The sequence below is a fragment of the Desmodus rotundus genome, chromosome 10 (assembly GCF_022682495.2).
Source record: "Desmodus rotundus isolate HL8 chromosome 10, HLdesRot8A.1, whole genome shotgun sequence".
In the NCBI taxonomy this organism is placed as follows: domain Eukaryota; kingdom Metazoa; phylum Chordata; class Mammalia; order Chiroptera; family Phyllostomidae; genus Desmodus; species Desmodus rotundus.
Window position 1 is genome coordinate 82811819 of NC_071396.1, and position 21686 is coordinate 82833504.

The following is a 21686-nucleotide window of genomic DNA, read 5'->3' on the forward strand; positions in this document are numbered from 1 at the left end:
CCAGGAGTCTTGCAGCCAGAGGAGCAGTGGGAGGCAGCAGCTTGACCCAGAATTACGGCTTGTTCCTGTCTCAAGGGCCCCCTTTTTCTCTGACTTCCCAGCAAGCTGAAAACCTTGGCTCTCTCCTATAACATTTCTAGGGAGCCAAAGCAGGGTACCACCTAGGCTGTCTCCTGTTACCTTTTCTACCCTAAGTCCTTCTTTTATCTTACTGTCCCCAGCCTTAATAAACATACTATCAAAGTCACCTGAACTCGTGTTGTGAAATCTTTACTACACACAGTCAAAAACCCACACACTAGAGGCCATTCTGAGACAGACCCGCTCCGGGCCACGTCCCGTCTGGTAACCATACAACATACCAGTGTCATAGATGAAGACACTAAAGCTAAGAGAAATTGATATTTTTTCTGTTAGAGCTTGCATAGCAGAGTTAAAATTCAAACCCAGGATATCCTAATTTCAAAAATATTATTCTTACTTACCAAATTTTTAAAAATTTAATTATAGAAGGATATGTGAGAGAAAGATGGTAGAGGACCTTGTATCCCATTACAGGTGGGAATTTAACTTGGTAGAAAATGAAGACCCAGTGAAAAGGTTTTTTCCTGGCGAATAGCTAGGTGCTCTTTCACGAGACAACTCCTCCGTAGTCCCCATGAAAGCTGATGCGCTGTTGACCAGCAGGGCACAGAGTCACCGCCACGGCTGGGTCACGAAGGCAGAGAACCGAGAGGGGTGGTCAGGGTCTTCTGAAAAGCCAACATTCCAAGGTGAGCTCACTGGCCTCGAAGTCTGGGAGCTCCTCTAAATCACCACTGAGGGGAGCAGGTCCCTGTCATGTTGTCTAAAGCGACTTTAATTAATCATTCTACATGCAAAGTATTTGTACATTGAATGGCCTTGGCCTTTTTTATTACTTTAGGTGAAGAATATGGACTATTTGTAGTTTCTAGAATAGGGCATGCTTTCTCATAACTGTCACTTTGCCCTGCCCCCCTTCCTTAATCTGAAACCCTCTTCCCTCCCTTTACCTACTTAACTTTTTCCTACTCATCCTTCCACACTCCCCTCAAGCTTTGCCGTTCCCTGAGAGCGTGTCTTGATTTGTCTTCCACCGTCCCAGCCGGCTTGCTTCATTAGCTCTCCTTCTTCATTCCCACTGTCAACACACTATTTTAACAGGCCCATGCCTGACCGTCTGTGAGCATCTAAGATAACGACGATACTTCCCTCATGTCTCTACCTCCAGCGTAGTAGAACATCTAGTACATAGCATGTACTCTTTAATTTCGGCCGAGAACGAATATAGTCAAATTCCCTCGGGCACCTAGAAGGAAGTATCTGCAGTCCCACAGTGCTGCCTCTAGGCAGCAGCCCTTTGAACAGTCACTGGGAAGCTCCTGGAAATGCCACACTCAGCATGAAAATGCAAATACGTAACTCCTGAAGACAACTGCATTTCGGGAGAAATTTACCTTTTGCAAAAAGAATAATAAAATGATTGAAAACCACTTCACATTCCTTTTGACAGAAATTATGGTTATAGCTAAATCAAATAAATTCTAAAATGTTACAGAGAAAGTGATTTTATGCACAATAAATACTTTTGAAGAAAGTTAAAATTTCTGGAAATTTGCGAGACTGCTGATAATAAGATTGCCTTACTCTGTAGCCATTGGTTGGCGGATAGTTTTTTATTTTTTCCTTTTTCGAAACCATTTCTTCTATTTCCCATGCATAAATTCAGTAACAGTCATGTCAGACAGCAAGGAGCAAAGTAGAGTCCTTAAGATACAAGTTTTTTACTTTTCATCAGAATATATTCCTCAGAACAACCATAAAAATCAAATAAATGAATCCTAAACGTTACATTCACAGGATACATGAAAAAAAATCATTCCCAGAAAGTCAAAACTTATTGCCACTAAACATGTTATGTTTTACTTTTTTCTTTAGTGTTCCAGTGTGTAAATGACTGTTACAATATTTTAAACATGGCCTAAATATTAAGTAAAGATAATGAAAATTGATCAACTTCTTGAAATTCTACTTCAGCTTACTTAAAATAACAGTAAAACTGAAGAAACTGAGTTCACACTCGGAAAGAATTATTGGAGGGGATTTGCCAGTGTTCTGTGGATTGTTAAGAAAGTCAATAAACAAAAGATTGCGAGATGTCTTATAATTTTTAAAAATAACAAGGAAAAAGGCAATAAAACCATTCTAATAGTTATACAAATAAGTTCAGTGTCACAAACAAAGATGGCAATTGTCTGGTACTGACCTGCTGGCAGGCAGGCATCACGCGCCAGCAGGAAGTGCCTGTTCGTTAGCTCCAGTGGAGGCTGAACCGTGCATGACAAAGCAGTGCAAGGGCACCAGTACACAATGTGGATGAAGTGAACTGAATGGAAGTGGGAAAATTAAAATTGAGGACTGCCTGTACTTATTGTTATTGACATAAAAGACCAACTCTAAACATTGAAAATTTTCTTAAAGAGAGGACCATACATTGGTTAGAAATTCATAGTTTCTCTGTGATTAGTAAGATGACTGAGTTAAAGGTGAGAGAGACGCTGAGTGTACCCTTTTGAGGGAGGAGATGAGTATGTGTGGTGAGTGATAGTGAGGTGTTAGTACAAAAGTCACAGTGCGCACATGTGATCAGCATAAGTATTGGCTGACGGGGAAGTCTTCATTATGTCTTTAACAGGAAGGCACTAACTGGGTGGGGACTTTGGTATCAGTGAGCCATAAGCAACCAGGTGTGGGAAACTTAAAACTAGATAAGGGTTATAAACAGAGAAGAATTTAAAAAAAACAAACAAATATATATTATTCTGTGCTAAATATTATGCTAATTACTTTTCAAACATTTTCCTGCTTAATCCACCTTTTGATCTTCCTTTACAGATAAGTTAGAAAAAATGATATGGGAATTACTGTAACCTGGTTCCAAGCTCATTCATGCATTGAATATATTTTGAGCATTTCACTAGTTCCTTGTGAACTAAGTGTTAGAAGTAGAGGGGTGAACAGGGTCCTTGCCATCAAGGATCTCACATCAGATGCCAGAAGTAAAGACCTAAAATACAGGATGACAAGTGTTACACAAGGGGAATGAGTGAGAGGGCTATGGGAGAAAAGAAGGGGCCCCAGCCATGTGGAGTTGGAAAAGGCTTCTCAGAAAAAATGACCTTTGGCTGAGAATGGAAGGGCCCATAGAAAATAACGCAGATGAAGAAATGGGAAGGACACTCTAGACCAATACAACAGAATGGGAGAGGAGGAGAGAAACAGGGAACAAGGACAAAGATTAGATCCATTTAAAAACTGGTAAGTATCGTAGTTGGTAAAGCTGGAGAATGAGAGGTGGTTGTTTAGATAAGAAATTAGAGACCTCCTATATATGACATCCTAAGGAGTTTTTATCTGAACCTGAAAGTTGAAGGCTGAAACATTTACAGGACAACAGTGAATTTGCCATCACCTGTGAAGTTTGCTCTGAGACGTGTAGGAGGAGGGACATGAGGCTGCTGGTAGGGAGACCAGTGAAGAAGTTGATTCAGTGAACCAAGACGGTGAGGGAACGATTTGAGTTTCATCTACATGGCATAATCCTTGAGATAACTAATTAATGGCCCATATCATAAGGTCATATTATAACTGTGCATTTCACAATTGGCAGCAACAATGTCACCCATGATAAATGGCTGCTACCAGTTATGCCAAAGATGTCACCATCACCTAAAAACACCAAGACCAGTAAACGCTCTTCCAACAGTAGGGTTCTCCCTGGAGGCCTATCTGCCAAAGAAGCAGAATATGCAGACTACCACCCAGGCCTTCACATCAAGAATAACAGACTGTCTACATTTATGAGAAATAAAAAATAAAATTTATAAACAAGTCAGTGCTAAGATTGTAAGCTAATTTCTGTTGTTAGTGCAGGCAGCATTGTTTCCTAGGATGAAACTAATGTCCACTTATTGTAAAAAATTTAGAAAATGGAAACATACATTTTTAAAAAATGAAAACCATGTACTACTACCCACGATGACTATCGCTAACATCATGATAGCTTCCCCTCCACTTAATGCTGTCGCAGGGTAACAAATTGTTACCCTTCAATTAAGGGTAGTGAAGGGTAATGCTTACCCTTCAGCTGACACAAAGCACCTTAGCAACCCAAATTCGTGACCATCACTATACCCTTTCTCCACATCCTTATTCATTACATCTTTTAAAGTTGAGATTATTACATATAAACGTTTGTGCTTACTGTTTTAAAGAAGATTACTTTTATTCATCTTTAGAAAGAGGAGGAGGGAGGGAAAAAGAGAGGGAGAGAAACATCAGTTGGTTGCCTCTCATCTGTGCCCCCACTGGGGACCACAGCCTAGGCAGGTGCCCAGACCTGGAATTCAACCAGTGACCTTTGGCTTTGTAGGACAATACTCAATCAAGTCACATCAGCCAGGGCTGTGCTTACTTTTTACATCTAAAATTCTTTGTGAAAGTATTTTAAGGAATATTTCATCCCATGAATGGATATTTTGGTTTCTTCTACTCCTTTATATTATAAATAATGATGTGGAGTTTTGCCCAGGCTTTATATTATTTCCATTGGAATTGAAATTTCTGGGTCAAAGACTATGCGCATATTTAAGAATCTGTATATTACAGCACATTATTAACAAGGTAAGTCCTGGATATTTGTGAAAATACCTTATATACCAAAATGCAATTATCATAGCTATAATAAGTTTTTTTTAATTTTTGGATTTTCAGGTTCCCTTTCAGCTCTGAAATGGAATCCATGAACCCAACAGATTTAAGGTATCATTATGAATCCTACATTCATCTGTAAAGGTGCCAGTATTACAGAGAAATACTTAGATAGATATCCCCAGCTCTCAAGACTTAATTTGTTCCAGGATATTTTTGATGGCCATAAAAGTTACTCATTCTTTAGACTGAAGACAATACAGGCTCTGATATCTGTAATGTGTTCAGCCCTGATCTGTGTATAGTATAATCCTAGAACCAAAATTATGAGCTCTAATTTTCTAAGAAAGTACCAAATTGTCCTCTAACGATTTAACCCTGAAAAAAATCTCTCCCCCAAAAAGCCATGGGAAAACCTAAACCACCAACCACACTGGCATTGCTCAAGTGCCCCCTGTAGGCTGGTTGACAGAAGCAGGTTAACCATCCATCATGAAAGATCCTTAGATTTAAACGTGTGCTTTAGAGGGGAAAATATTCCCAGCAAAGATGAGACATGATCTGACAGGTTGATGGCAGATCCTAACGTAAGATGGTACTTACTAGTTATCTTTGTTCTTAATTTTAAAAAAGATTTTTAATGAGAGTTTTACACCATCCAGATGCATTAAACTATGACTAATCTTTCACAATTTGTGGATTTCAAGTACCTGCCTGTTCCCTGTTATTTTCCATTTCCATCATTTCAAACCAATGTTTCCACCCCTCACCCTGCCTCCCTTTACCTAAGGAATCTACAATCTCTCTTCCACCTGTACTGACATACTGGCAGCAGAGAAGCTACTGTGACAAATGAAGATGAAAAACTAAGATAAAATATTTTGTTTTAATCCCTGAACACAGAGGATGGAAGATCTAGACATCTGAGGAAACATTTGGCTTATCCAGTAATCACTTTTTTTTAAGATTTTATTTACTTTTAGAGAGAGGTGAAGGGAGGGAGAAAGAGAGGGAGAGAAACATCAATGTGTGAGAGATACATTGCTCATTACCCCTCACGCACCTCACTGGGGACCTGGCCTGCAACCCAGTCCTGTGCCTTGACTGGAAATCAAATTGGCGACTCCTTGGTTCGCAGGCCAGTGCTTAATCCACTGAGCCACACCAGCCAGGACAGTAGTCAATTCATTACAATTACAAGCTGGGGTGCAAATTTCCCCAAACAAATACCACAAGCTAATAAGTCATTCATTCTTTCTGATGGGTGTTCATGATCCTCACAGCCTGGTTAGAGTCCAGGTGCTTACACCGACTACTGAAATCTAGTAGCACTTTAGAACCAAACCACACAGCCAGTGCTACAAAAAGTTAACTGGAACCTTAACACTTTTCACCCTCCCCAATTTCATAAAATGTATCAGTGAAAAATAATTATCTAAAGAAATGAAAATAAAACATTTTTAATCATATTCTGATAATTAGCTAGTCTAAGTAGTTAGTGCCTTCCTTCTTCCCTCAATTTTCAGCTGGGAGACTAAGGGGAGCCTTGCTTTCTGCTGAGAGGAAGCAAGCTAAGATCTGAAGGAGGGAGTGGCTGCTCTCTAGGGAAGAGGGAACAGGACTGTACCCTCCACTAACCCCAGCGCTCCCCTTCTCTAAGTCAACAGATCCTTTCTGCCCTGCATCACAGGCTACCTCAGAAAGGAAAGCCCAGCAGGCCAAGGGGCAGCAGACTCCTCCCAGATTCCTCCGCCACACTGTTCCATCCCCTAGAGAGCAAAAGGAAGGGAGGGGAGAAGACACCACAGCAGATCCCAGTGGTTTAGGAATATGACTTCCATGGAATTGAAAAGCGTATCCTTCCTCTGAAGATCAGGGTGTGTTCTGTTCATTGCATGTTTTGGCAATGTGCTTGTCCGCACCCTCAGCTAAGGCAGCGAGCCACGTAGCTTAACAGGAAAAAAGCTGAAGTTGAAAGTACTAAGCTCCATGAAGACTGATTAGCAGTGAATACTTAAAAGAAAAAGCATCCACCACTTTGTCAACTGGAAAATCTGGCCAAAATAAAAAATGCTTTATAATGAGTTTTGCAATTTGGAGCAATTGGTGATTCTTAGGGTGACGTGCATAATAAATAGCAAGCATACCTTCTGGATTTCTAGGACAGATTCATAATTATTATGAATTATTATCACCATCCCTTTCAGTCTGAACTTAAAGTCGTCTATCTATTGCCCTCTTACATACTCATCTTGAGAAATAAAGTTGAGTTTTAGAAAATACAATCACCATTTTCGGACTTCATTAAATATTTGTCAGCTTCACATGACAGTTAGTCATGTGCTGAAAAATCCTCTACAGTACGAATTAGATCTGCGCCTTCCTTTCCAAACTCATGGACACACCCTGATGCAGGATTCCACCACTATCTCATTCATCTTTGTATCTCTAGGCCCTAACTGTGCTTGAAACCTGTTAGACACTTAATAAATGCCCACGGAATGAATACTTATTGACTAAATTAGCCTTCTCAATCACTTCTTAGCATTGTTATCAAAATTATCTCCCCTAACTATCTGTAGACTATGGGGGATTCTAGCTTTCTAAAGGAGAAATCATAAAGAGATATAAATCTATCAGGAGGAAAAGTTAATTAGATGCTTCAACTTCTACCTACAAAGGCTTACTGCTCTGCCTTTCCAATTCTGGATAGAGTCTAATTCTGGGATAAGTCACTTAAATCTGTTCACCTTTTTTCTAAATTAGAAAATTGGATTAGTGTTTTTCATACTGTGAGCTACATCCCCCAATAATGGATCACAAAGTCAATTTAGTATGTCTAGCTGGACATTTTTCATGGAATTAAGTAGAATATAAAAGAAAATAGCAAAGTACATCACGTGCAGTGTCTGTGTATGTGTGTATTGGTTGATGATAAACAATATTTTTGCCCACGTTTAAAACAAGTTTGAACATCTCCATACTATATTAAGTTCCTTGGCCTCTCAAATGTTTGAATTTTCTGAGTAAGTTGGAAGAGAAATAGGAAGAGTTTTAGTGCTGGGAATAGGGAAGCTAGCCAAACAGACAGGGGACAGAGCCTATTGGAGCAGAGCAACAGCCGTGTGGGTGAGAGACACTTCAGTGCACTTAACTGTACAAGGGAGATCCAAAAAAATGGAATGACCTTCTGGAGGATGGGTCTCCTGTAGCACAGGTTTCCCCCACTAAGTGAGTGTTCTAGGAACCCATCTATAGCAGTGTACTAGCTGGTGTTGTTGTGAGAGGCTGTGTCAGGTTTCAGTGAATTTGTTTTGAAGACACTCCACATGTTTGCCCATTTCATAATGGTGAGTTACAAAGCACCTGCCCACACCGCACTAAGTGTTCAGAAGTGTTTGACCAAAAATGGCATAACCCCCATGCCCTGCCATCCCTATGCATCCAACCTCGCCCTGGGCAACTTTTGTTTTGTCCCCGATTAAAAAGTCCTCAAAGGGAAACACTTTCCCGGTGTGGAAGAGGTGAAACAAAAAATGGCAGAAGCACTAAAAAGCACCAAAATCAAAGAGTTCAAAAACTGTTTGGAGCAGCGGAAAAAATGTCTTGATAGGTATATCGCATCAAATGGAAGTACTTTGAAGGTGACTGAAGTTTAAACATGAAAGAATAAATACACATTTTTAATAAATAAATTCCAGTTTTGGGGGGTCTCCCCTCATATTCACATCACATGAAGATAAGCTAAGCATGAGGTAAGATCTTTTATACAGAATACCTCTTCCTGGAAAACACTGGAAAAATAAGGATGTTATCAAATCCCTGGAATACTGCAGAACAATATAGAAAAATGAATACTCAGTGATCCTCATCTACCATAGGCCTGTTATAATTGTTACTAAGGAAAGACAGTTCATCTACATGGAGAAGAGGCAGGGGGTTGTAGGTGCATCATAACATCTTTCATTTAAATTGAACCTAGCAGTCCCCACTTTTGTCTCTTGGCTTGGATAGTCAACCTCTGGAGTATGAAATAGATTGTGCTTTACAGATGGCGAGACGTGTGTCCATGATTCCTGCTCGGTAGCAATTTGTCATCCTAACTCGAACACTGGGGATGGGATTCTCGCCTAGGCTCCACCACTGAAGAGCTGTGCAGTGGTAGGGGAGTCGCTTACCTCTCTGGGCTTCATGGTTATCACTTGTAAAGTGTGAGTTCTGGGAGCAACAGGTTCTCTGGGTGTGACATTGCCCAGCTCTCACCAGTTCTTACTTAATCAGATAATCCCTGTTAAATGATAAATCTTTCCTGAAAAGAGAGTGATCTGAGGCATTCCAGGCATTCCAAGTTCAAGAAGAAAACAGTTTGGGAACATCCTATATGTGAGTAAAACTCCAGGTATGAAACCACCCACTGAGGAAGTTGGGGATAAAGACTTTTAGAGAACAATGTCCCTGAGAGATAACTATTGTAAAAGGTCCTCCAGAACTCCTTCAGGTTTTGTGTTCCCACCCCTTCCCCTGTGCTGCCCTTCTGGGTGGGCTGCATGGGGTGGGATGGGGGGAGGTGTCAGAATCAGTGCATCCATTTCCCCACACACAGTAGCTTGCTTTCCTTCAAGCTCTAGAAGGGTGGGTTTTAATTAAAACTAAATAGGTATCAAGCAATCTGGGGTCTTCTTTTAAGAGTAAAAATACTGTGGGGGTGACACACTTTCCAGTGAAAATACAAAACAGAAAATTTCCTGATAAAGAGATTAGTACAAACTTCAAGTCTGCATTTTGCCCAGAAGTACTGTGAAAGAGGGAAAAGAAAAATAGAAAGGAAAAATAGAAAATTGATAGACAAGAAGAAGGGAAAATCCTGAAGCAGCAGGAAGGAGAGGGAGAGAAAGGGAATCGGAATGGAGAGAGAGGACAGCATCCAGAAAGACAGACCAGAGGAGGGAAGTACCCTGAGGTGCTTAGGGGTCTGAGCTGGGCTCGCTAGCCCCTCAGCAGCCTGCCTCACTCCGGAACCAGCCACGCCCGCCCAGCCTGCTCTGACCTCACCAGGAAGCCTGCGTGACAAAGAGCAGACTTAGTGCGTCCTAAAGTAGACATTCCTGTCCTGAGTTGGTGCAGGGTGAACTGACTGGTTGCTTGTTCTGATTTCTGAAGGACTGTTCCTAGTTCACACTCCATTCCCATTTTTTGTTGTTGTTGTTTTTCTCATGCTAGTTCTAAACACCCAACTCATGATGTTGATTCTGGCTGCTTCTCCCTTCTACCTGACTGGGACTTCTGACTGTTAACACAACCCGACTTTTCAGACACTAGTACTTACCCACTTTCTAAAGTCTGACCCAGTATCTCTGACGCTGACCTTAGATTTTCCCCCAGGACTCCCAAACCCGTTCTTTCAATGTGAGGATCCAGACACACGATTCATAGCTCACAAGTTACTCAGACATTCAATCCACTGAGTTCATTTCATTTCAACAAATATTTACTGAGTGTCTGATATGAACAGGCTAGGCACTGGTGCCACAAAGGAATAAGACAAAGTCCCATCCTTGGGGACGTGGTACACTTATAAGAGGGATCAACTTCTAAGCAAACATTTCAGCATCATCTTTGAGGAAGCTTCACCCAAGAGGCTGTGTGTGGGCATGAGGCGCTGCACAGGCTAGTCTGGAAGACCAGAGCCAGAACCTGGAGAAAGTGAATCCTGAGCTTAGTGTTAAGGAAGCAGCCAGCAAAGGGGTGGGGAGGGGGAGGGAGGAGGTAGGGAAACCCCAGCAGTCTGCAGTCTCATGTGACACAAGCCTAAAAAGCATAAAGTACATGCCAGGGAATGGGAGGCCGTGAGTCGGAAACATCCACTGGACCACGTCATGGAAAACCATGTGTCCATGTCAAAGAGCTGGACGTTTATCATACAGGAGCTGAGGCGACACTCCAGGGGGATAACCAAGGAAAACACATGCTCAGGTCTGCATTGCACATGAATCTCTTCAGTGCCTCTGTGCTGCTGAATTTGTGCTGAGTAACTTGCTGAAGGGAGGGAACTGGGCTGACCCTGCTCTCTGTTCTGAACTCCAAGGTCACCTCCCCCTGTGACAGTCTGTGACTGACTGACTGAGCACGACTCCTGGAGGCAGCTTCACAAACTGCTTTGTCTTTTGACATTGAAGGATATTACCAATGAGCCAGTTTAATATATAATGTATTTTTGCAACAGGAGGCATTACCAGTTTAAATGTTTTGGGACTTTTCAAAAATTGTTTTTAATTTTTATTAATTGATTTGAGAGAGAGAGAGAGAGAAACATAGAGTTGTTGTTCCACTTATTTATGCATTCATTGATTGATTCTTGTATGTGCCCTGACCGGGATTGAACCTGCAACCTTGGTGTATCAGGACGATGCTCTAACTAACTGAACTACCCAGCCATATTCTGGGACTTGTCTCACAGGCGAAAAAGACCAATTCTTCAGATCATTAGAATCTTCCCTGAAGTCTGCATAAGCTGAAAATTAATCAGCAGTGTTAAAGCAAACAAATAAGAAGCAAGTGGGTCACTCTCAGATATTATCCTGTTTTCTGGTGAGCTGCAAAATGAAGGACATAGGATGCGTTCTGGACAAAAACGCTTGATTTTAATCTGAAAAACCTTTAACTGGGATAAGGAAAATACAAGGGATTATATACGGGGGTAGAGGGGATACATTAACCACCACAAGACCAATCCAATAGTGGCACATTCTGTAAGATAACCGGCTCAGTCTCTACCACAAGTTGGTGCCATTTTTTTAAAAATAAAACAAAAAAAAACAGATTAAAATAAATTTAAGATGGAATTGTGGTTCTGAATTAGATTCTAATTTGGACAAGACAAATCACCTTTAAAAAGCTTTTTTTTTTTTTTTTTTTTGCTTATTTGAGGACATTTGAATATGAACTAAGTATTTAAGAAGATAAATATTTATTGACATGGAAAGGTAGAGATTAATCATATTAAAAAGCAAGTGACAGGCATGTACAGTAGAATCTCATTTTGGCTAAAACAAAAAGTCACATCTGTGTGAATAGGAAAATAAGTGGAAGAATTTCAAGCAGGAAATGAAACAGATGTTTACCTTCCATGTATTTAAATGTCATGCTAAGTATTTCCTTCGCATCACTTATGGAATTATTTAATTCTCCCAAACACCCTGCAAAGAAAAGGTGATTAGCCTCCTCTTCCAGACAAGACACGTACCACTTTAAAGGTTAAGAGAAGTGACCTCTGGATGGTCAGAATTTGGTGACCTTCTTTTCTTTTTTGCCTGCTTGTATCTTCTCACTTTCTATACTGCACATTTACTGCTTGCATCATAATAAAAAGATGTTTCTATTGTTAAAAAACTACGTGCCTTAGGGAAGCCCCACTACAAGTCATCCCCTACTTGTCTTCAGCTCCGCCTCTCACTTCTAGCTTTTCTTTGACTTTTCTGCTCAATCTGGAGCTCAGCTAAGAATTACAATTCAGTTCTCTTCATCTCTGCCCCTTCATCCAGTGATTCATCCATCCACTCATTTACTCACCAAGTAGCCTTGGAGAGCCAAGTAGCAGACAAGGTAAAAAGTGGCAAGGACTGGGAAGGGGCAGTGGGCTAAAGGCAACGTGTACCAGCCCTGCCCCCAAGCTCACCAGTCAGATGACTTGTCCTCCATCCACACACAGGAGCGCGGGAGGGGTGGGACATGAAGTCTGCTTTGCTGTAGCTGAGCCCCCTCATGCAGAATCATGAGTCCAGAAGCAACAGGAGTAGCGAACAGTTGCTTTTTGAATCATGACAGTATTAGAGTGAGTTTTGCTACCTGGGAAGGGAAGAACCATTCAATACTCTTCTTAATCCTTTGTTTATTAGCTGTTGAAGGCATTTTTTTTCTTCCATATAGATTTTTACATTTTTTTATCCTCCTCCACTTCCATCCCTCATATAGACTGTGGGTCAAGACTAAGAACTGCATTCAATTTTTTTTTCCTTTGAGGAATTGACATTTTAAAGTAGAAATTCTTCTCATCCAGGAACATAATAACATCTTTCTGTTTTCTTAGATCTTGTCTTATGTCCTTCATTAATATTCTTCTGTATATTCTTGAGGAAGTTACTTCCAAATATGTTACAGTTTTTAACTAAGACTGTGAATAGAAATTTTTTTCACATTTTACCTTCTTGATTTTCATTACTAGGATAAAGAAAAATTATCGAATTTTTCTATAACATCTACCTCAAATTTTCTTTTAAAAAGTCTATGTGCATATGTATAATGACAAATTTGAAAACACTAGAAGATATAAATAATTTCCCCTCAAAATATAAATTATTAAAATGAGGTCCCCCCCAAAATGGAAAACCTTCAGTGTAGTGAAATTTAGAGGAACTAGAAATAAATTTCGTAAGATCAAAGCACTTTCTGTAAATGTAGGCTGGCCAACCCAAATTAGTATTAATTGCATCATCTCCAAGTCTAAAGGAATGAAAAGGGTGTTCTGAGAATATGTCAACCCTGACTTCACATGCAGAACTGCAGATTAGTGTTAAGTCACCGTATTGCACAAGTTAATCAACATGCATACGTCCATAAAATTGGCCTGTGTGTAACGCAGCAGAAACGAAGCCCACACTGACTCATGGGAGTGCTCTGCTAACAAGGAAGAACAGAGGCAGAGCTTTCTCTACCTGTCCTCTCTCTAGATGTATCCTTCCAGAAAGAGGCAGAATATGTCGCCACTGAGCCAGCACTAGATCAAAAAACATAAATTCACCCTGCAAACATTGTGCTTTGAGAAACGTTTAGATTTAATACATCCATAGGAATCTTCAGAAGTTTCAACAGAGGAAAGTAAATTGAAATGATGTTCAAAAAAGTGAAGTGAAACCACATAGAAAAAGTTCTGTAGGCTAAACGACATTTTGCTCTACTACCTGGATTTTTTTATCAATTCAGGCAGATAATGGATTCTGATCCTCTTCTTAATGACAATGAATAAAATAATGGTGTTTATTCAAAGGAAGGCCGATTAGACTTGTCCCAGCTACAGGGGAGGAAAAAACGTGTTCATGTGTCTGAACTCAAAGTTCAGCGCGTTCCTAAGTACCTGTGTGAGTACAAAACAGATCCACACGATATGAAAGCTATTCTGCCCCTGAAAAGGGCAGAAAAGAAACACACTGTAAACTTTTGTTCTCTCTATCTTTTCAGGAGGTTTCGTAACTCCTAGTCAGGACATCAGTAATGAAATGCACAGTACAATAAGCTGTGCAAGTTTTACAGGTTTGCCAAACTTACATGGAACTTACTAATCATGAAAGCATTAGCATATGAATCCTCACCAGGTAAAAAGCCAGCAACACATGAGTCTGTGGTAGAGAAACGCACTGACCTGGAATGATAACGAATGATGGGCTACTCATTTTTTAGAAGCATCCCCTTTCCTTACCACATTACAGGTAGTAGTTCTCAACTGCAGTCATTCCTGAAAACTTCAGATCATTTTTGAATGTCCCATGGTGTTTTTAGAGTCCATCCCTCTGCAGACCGGTCTGCAGCCCAGCAGGGGGCATAGACACTGCTTCGTGCCTGTCCCTTGGCAGCCACACCCCGTGGCTAGTGGTTTGAGAAGCTGGTGAAGCATCCTACACATGTCTTCCCATGGGTGGAGTAATGGGTTGAGATTTGAATTAAAACAATGAACAAAAAAATTTCTTTCCTCAGGAATGATCAACAATAACACTGGTACAATTTGAGTGCCAGAAAAACATAAGTAATGACTCCCATGCTACTTAAAAGTACTTGAGGACTGTTCTCTGGCTCACCTGCAACATATACCGAAAATGTTCTCTTTATCATCAAAATGAAGATTAAAAATGTATAAATAGCCTCAGCCGATGTGGCTCAGTTGGTTGGAGCATCGTCCCATAAATCAAAGGATTGCCTGTTCAATTCCAGGTCAGGGCACATGCCTTGGTTGTGGGTTCGGTCCCAGGTCGGGGAGCAAACAGGAGACAACTAATTGATGTTTCTCTCTCATACATTAATTTCTCTCTCCTTCTCTCTCTTTCTAAGCAATGAAAAAAAAGAAACTTCTTTATCTTCCTGGGGTGAAAATAAAAAAGTATAAATATAAGGATCATAACAATAACTCAAGAAATAAGGATCATATAAAGCATAGAAAATTAATATTTGACTTTGCATATTTGATTATCATACCTTGTCACATCACATCACATGAGATAGTGGAAAGGCCAGGATGATGCTGGATCCAGGAGGATGTAGGTCCTTTGGAACTAATCAAGGTCCAGAACTTACTCTGTTCTGAGTCCAGTTTCTTAGACTGCTATATTCAAATCTTAATTTTATTTTATTATAATAGAATAAATTATTAGCACCCAAATAAACAACACTCAAATCTTTTCATAGCACTAAAATATTGTTTTCTCACAAGAGTAGTTTTCTCAAGAAAAGAATTGCCCATAACAAGCTTTATGCCTGAAAGGGAGGAGGAACAGGCGTTTTCTTACACTATCAGGGGGAATGTAAATTGGTATTAAGCTTTTTAGAAGACAATCTATTAAAAACTAAAACTAATACTTACCTGGCAGAGGAGATACCATGGTCATGAAAAACCAAAACTATATGTTGCCCTTTGATCCAGCAGTTATACTTGCACAAAATTTTTAAAGACGTATTCATTTATTCACTCCGCAAAGCCCCAGGAATATACTACTACATGAAACAGACAGGATTCCTCGCTGATGGAGCTCACAGTCAAGTGGTGGAGAAAGGCAATATAAGCAATCCTACCAGGAAATAACAACCTACACATTACTTAGCCCCAGGAAGCAATTTGGAATGACTGATAAAAAGAATAATAATGGAACTCTGACTGGAATGGCTCAGTGGATTGAGTGCCAGCCTGTGAACCACAGGGTCACCACTTCGATTCCCAGTTAGGGCACATGCCTGGCTTGCAGGCCAGGTCTCCACTGGGGGGCACATGAGAAGCAAACACACATTGATATTTCTCTCTCTCTCTTTCTTCTCTCTCTAAAAATAAATAAATAAAATCTTTTTTAAAATAAATAATAATAATGCTGATAAGTGTGTTCATGTGTAGGTAGCAAGAACTCTCTGAGGTCACGTAAACTACCATCTAATGAATGAGAAGCCAGCTAGGAGGGAGGGAGAGAAACTAAGTGAAGACCTGAGGCAGCAAAAGAGTTAGGGTTTTTGAAGAACAAAAGAAGATGCATGTGAGAGGGAGGGATTGTGTGATGTTGTTGGAAGGGAAAACAGGGAATGGATCAGGCTAGTTCCCGGTAAACCATGACTGGCAGTTTTGATTCTGTTCCAAGTCCATTGGAAACTACATCCTTTTAAAAATAGCATTCAAGTTGCTGAGCGAGGGGTGATTGAACAAGGCAAGAAAGGAATGAGTTCAGTCATAGACCCACTGCCTGAGCTCCGTGAGAGATGTCAGGAATGTGGCTAGTGTGGAGGAAGCCCAGGAAAAAGAAACTAGATAGAGTCTAAATACATCATGTCAGTAAATCCCACCCAGTCAGTTCTATCTGCAGCAAACCACAAGAACCAAAGAAAAGCTTTTCCTAAAGAAACACTTTGTTGAATGAAGTGCATTTCAAAAATTTCTTCTTTAGTCTGTTTACTACCTTACAAAAATATTCCCACAAATAAGCAATTGCTTAATTAAACCAAGTTAAAGCAAAAAGACATTGACCTTGGTCCACAGTTTAAGTAAAAAAAAATTTTTAATGTGTATTCATCCATATGCACCTTTCTGAAATTTGAGCTTGATTCGATATATGATAAAAATACACAAATTTTTAAATAAGTAATTCCAGGAATCACAGGACCACGGTGACTCTTGCTACTCTTGCTACATACCATGATCTACTGGGAGACTGAATTACCAGCTCTACATTCACTAATTATTAAAGTGCAGACTGTTCTCTTCAGGTGCACAACCATTACCTTCTCTGACATTTCTGGGTGACATCAGGTGATGGTCCTAATGGAAGAAGTGTATGATTTCCATGACCTTAAATAACCTAAAGTGATGATCACAACTTCTGAGGCCATTTCAGGGTATATGTATAGTTTTGTTAATTTGCATAATTTGTGGGACCAATATCTTAATTCATGAATGTGGAGACCTTCGAGAACATTTACATATCAAAAGTAGTAATGTCAGAAATATAAAACATATTAAATATATGCTTCCAGTCAAAACAAACGAAGGCGAGTGAAGGCTTGCCAGTGAAAGCAAAGTCTTGTTAACATTCTCTACTCGATGAATAATGGAACTGCCACAGATAATGAGCATTAGAAACGTCACGGAAACCTCTGAAACCACTGTGCACTTGAATAAATATTCGTTCTTAGTGCTTCACTCCCTCTGCCCTGCTTCAATTTCTAGCAAACTGAAGAGTGGGTTCTTTCACTTTTTAAACTTGTGATGTGCTGTATCTACTGTCCACCTGTTACAATAATTCCAATATGGTCTATAAGGAGCAGCACAACATACACATACAATGAAGCTCCCTTTCAATGATTATGGTTATTATTATTATGATCCTCATTTTTATTTCAGCCTCTTGAGTAAGAGCCAGTTTCAGGTTGGGCTTAGGTTTCCAAAGCCATTGTTATCGAGAGCATAATAAGATAACCACTCAACAGAAAATTCTCCCTTCTTTTCCTTTCACAAAATAGCAAGTGAAAGCACTGCACTGACTTCCGGATTACCCTTCTATAACCATGTAAATGTGGCCCCAGCACCAGTGCTTTATTACCTGGCCGAAGTCCCCAGTCCTCCAAAGGAAAGGAAGTGTTGGCTTAAAGCACTATGGAGAGCCCTGTCTGTCTATAGAGCGCACAGTGAGATTTGTCATCGCTCTCTACAGGTCTCCTTGACTGGGACAAGTCGATGAAGCCAGCCTGCATCAGCCCAAGAATGGTATTTGCTCTCCTACAGGGGCGCCCTATCCTTGATACAGCACCCAACCAAGAATCCTTAGGTGTATTTCAAAATACAATAGTGAAATACTGGTTAAATCCTTAATCTATGTTCAGGTAAGGAAAGAGTGGAATGACAATTAACATTTTTAAGCCCTAATGAATTAAAATTGTCAAAGAACTGGAGTTTTAGGGAAGAAACAGAGCAAAGTAAGCCATATCTAGAATTTAGTCCACAAAGCAACATGTGGATATGCCTAGGAATATCATAATTCACTGCTATTGCTTTTTTAAAATCTCTTTTGTCTTCAGCACAATAAAATTTTGACGAATTGCAAGATTTTAAATAATGGGAGAGGAAGAAATTAAAAATTCATTACATTTTTCTCCTCTTCGTGACCTAAAGTTTACATGTTATTTACAAAGGCTTGTTATGCTCATATTATTTTTAAGTAGCTTTTTAATTATAAAACTAATACATTCTCATTACCAAAAAAATCAGAAAATATATACAGGCACAATGAAAAAAATAAATTAAGTACAACTGTTGGAGGAAAACCCCAAAAGTCTAAATTCAGAATAAATTCTGAAGAACTCACACATAGCCTTATTCAAACTCATGAGCTTTCATAAGAGAAACTTACCTTACACAGGCAAAGCAACTGCTTTCAGTGCTGGCAGGCCAGGGAGAATTCACACCGCACCCAGCAGAGGGACTCTTTTTATAGGGGGTTAATAGTAAAACCATGTGGTGGGTGGTCCCATAGACCACCAGGGAGAAGAGTGCATTCCTAAGTTAACAGATAACATCAGGCAGTTATTACACTGTGCACATTCATTAACCTCCCTCCTGGGGACATGACATTTGTCTTTGGTTGGCGTTTTGGTTTTCTGGGTAGTCAGCCAAGCCTGAGGTTACAGAGAGTCAAAAACTGACATAGTTAACAATCACAGAGAGTTCAACATTTCCCAGACGCCTTTGCTGCTGGGGCCATATTGCATCTCAAAAGTGAGTTCCCCTACAATATCCATAATCACCTCATTCCAAAAAATAAGTTCTAGTGTATTATGGTGGTACCTTCTAGCTTTTGCCTATGGATATGCATTTCTTCTCATTATGTCATAAGAAAAAAAGCCCAATATATAAACATATAAACCCAAAACTCTCACCACTTTTAAACAAATTAAAATACTGAAGTCAGAAAGTAATCAACATTATGATCACTGAATTCTGCATTGTATAAATCACTAATACATTTTATAATGTTCATCCAGCTTCTATTCCTCATATTTGTTAATTAGTCCAGTCACGAGAAACTATTTCCTAATTCAGAAAAGACTTTCCCCTCCGCTTCCATCTTTCCATGTCGGAAAGGGTTCCGTAGTCATTCACTTTCTGATTCTAATAAAAACCTGCAAAAAAATCCGCACCCTGGAATTTAGAGGGACATCCAAAAAAAGTAAACCTGATCTTTAGAAATTTTCTTTCCAAATGAAAGCGGATTTAAAATATGTACTAATTATTTCTCTATTGGAGTCAACACCCATCAGAACTGTCACAGGTACTACTGTTAAGGTATATGGTGGCAACCGTGGGTCAGCAAACATTTGCTGAATGTAAATAAATAAATCAAACATTTTCTGGAAGTTAGTAAATGATTTTGGCTTTGGGACTATACAGTCTCTGTCCAGCTACTCAGCTCTGCTCAACTTCCCCTTGCACCACAAAAGCAACCATTCACAATATAATACATAAACAAATGGGCATGTCTGTGTTTCAATAAAACTTTATTCACAAAAAAACATATTCAATAAACCATGAATAAAAACCATATGGTCTTCAATAAAAATCATATTACGAAAACAAGATTTTTCTGGAGACAAATGATGGTGATGGTTGTACAACAATATAAATGTACTTAATGCCACTCAGCCAGACACTTCAAAGTAGTTGAAATAGTAAATTTTGTTATGTACATTTGACCACAATTAAAAACACACAAACTACCCCCCCTAGATTTTTGCCTACAGTGTTCTTTTCCAGCTTGTAGACAACAAAATCTTTTCTGCCTAAAATATTCTGTGATAAACTGGTTTCCCTGAAACTAAAAAGCTTCCAAAACCTGATGCCTAAATACTTATAAAGATAAAATTGCTCTTCCACCAAACCTTTCTTTAAATATTCTGGAATATTTAAAAGTGCTTCTAATTCTAGTGTGATAAGCAAACTGAAATGGTGTTAGTAGCTTTTCGTTATCCCCTAACTCAGGCTGGAGTCCAAATGTTTAGAAGCACACAGGTGTGGAGCAGTGGGCAGGTGGTCTGCTCTGGGGGAAATGTCTTGAGTAATTAAAAGTACACAAAGATAACTTACTTTTCTAGGCAACTTACCTTTCTAAAATAAAATAAATTAAACTAAATACAACAGAAAAGGTGTCATGTGATTATTATCAGAGATCTGATTTTGCAATGCATTATTTATATAGTTCAATACCCAAGGCACCAACCATACAACTCTTTACTCCCATTGTATTTCTAGTTGTTTTCGTTCAAAACCTGCATTAATAGTTGCTTGATGTGGTGGTTTTTTCCTTCAGATTTGTACTTATTTCAATAAAATATATTACTATATAACACCTACCTTTTGCTTCACTTTAGATCTACCCACATACAGACAGCCTAAAAATAAATGCTCCTCTACCAATTAGGTTTTGGGGGATTTTTGTGTTTTGTTCTGCTTTTCAGTTTTAATTGAAACCCTGAGAAGAAGCCAAGTGGATTCTTTCTCAGTGTAGTCAGGGCTAGCTTGTGCACAGCCACACCATGATTAGTTTATTATTCATCTGGTACCTTCCCATTAAACACGGTCTTTAGCCTGTGAACTCCTTCAGCTTTCAACAAAGGATTTCATTGCTTTAGGAATTGAGGTGTGTCTAAGTTTTTACCTGGAAGCAAAAGTGATTCAAGCGTTGCTGGTGAGACCAATCCTTGGGTTAGGGTGGGGAGGAACCGCATAACAGGCCGTCAGTAGACTCGTGAAGACAGCAGAGACCTGTGCGGAGGGGTGGAAGGACTGAGGCAGCAGCTCCCAGGGATTTGCTCAGCAGGAGACGGAGACAATGACTTCACTGCTTTTCAGAACCACAGGGGCTCTGGTCTTTTTAATGGTAAGTCCTACTTTTTCTTCTAATAATCACAAACTTTCCCTGTTTCCCAACCAAGAGAGCATCATATTTGATTGTTGAATCCTTATTGCAAAGTCTAAAAGAGTGCCGTGGAAATAAACATTTTAAAAGACAATTGTAAAGATTACCAATCTCTTCCTTTCATTTTTTTAAAATGTATTTTACATGCAAAAATAAACCAGAGAAAAATTAATTTGAAAGTTGCCATTTAGCATTTCTTTAGTTAGTGAATCAAATAGCCTGATCTCAGATCTATTTTTCACAATACCTTCACTTTCTTCAAAGTAATGTTTTTATTCATCTGTTTAATACACAAGCCAAAACGCATAAAAGAAAACCAGGTGGTTTTTCCAAGGTTATGTATCTGTTAAGCATGTGGCTAAGAACTATACATGCCTGGTCTTGACACCTGGCATGTTTTTAAAACAGTCAAGTACCGTTGAATTAAAATCAAAGCAATGTTTGACTCCAGAGAAGTTGAGAGGGTTATTAAGAAAACGGTTTATGTTTAGTCATTATGTGCAAAACATATTCAGCCTTCGGGAGGAAAATACATACAACGTTTTATAAGATACTTTTCTGAGGAAGTGATACCCATTGGGTAGAACTCTTTTTATCTAAAAGAGACGTGGAATCCAGAGAGCAAAGCACAGTCTGGATGTTACAAACTAGTTTGTTCTTTTTGGTGTCTGTCATTCGGTGAAGGAAAAAAAGTCACAATATACCAGTTACATGAAGATATCAAAATACTTGCAAATGCCATGA

General features: G+C 39.4%; 1 protein-coding gene across 2 annotated transcripts in view; it reads left to right on the top strand.

The window, feature by feature from the left end:
• The first annotated feature begins 20763 nt into the window (after window positions 1–20763).
• DSG3 (desmoglein 3) overlaps window positions 20764–21686 on the top strand; it is a 29733-nt gene continuing 28810 nt past the window's right edge. For both annotated transcript variants that reach the window (XM_045187856.2, XM_045187855.3), the window contains exon 1: window positions 20764–20903. In XM_045187856.2, coding sequence (XP_045043791.2) covers window positions 20856–20903 — 48 coding nt within the window. In that variant the 5' untranslated portion in view covers window positions 20764–20855. The remainder of the gene's footprint in view (window positions 20904–21686) is intronic.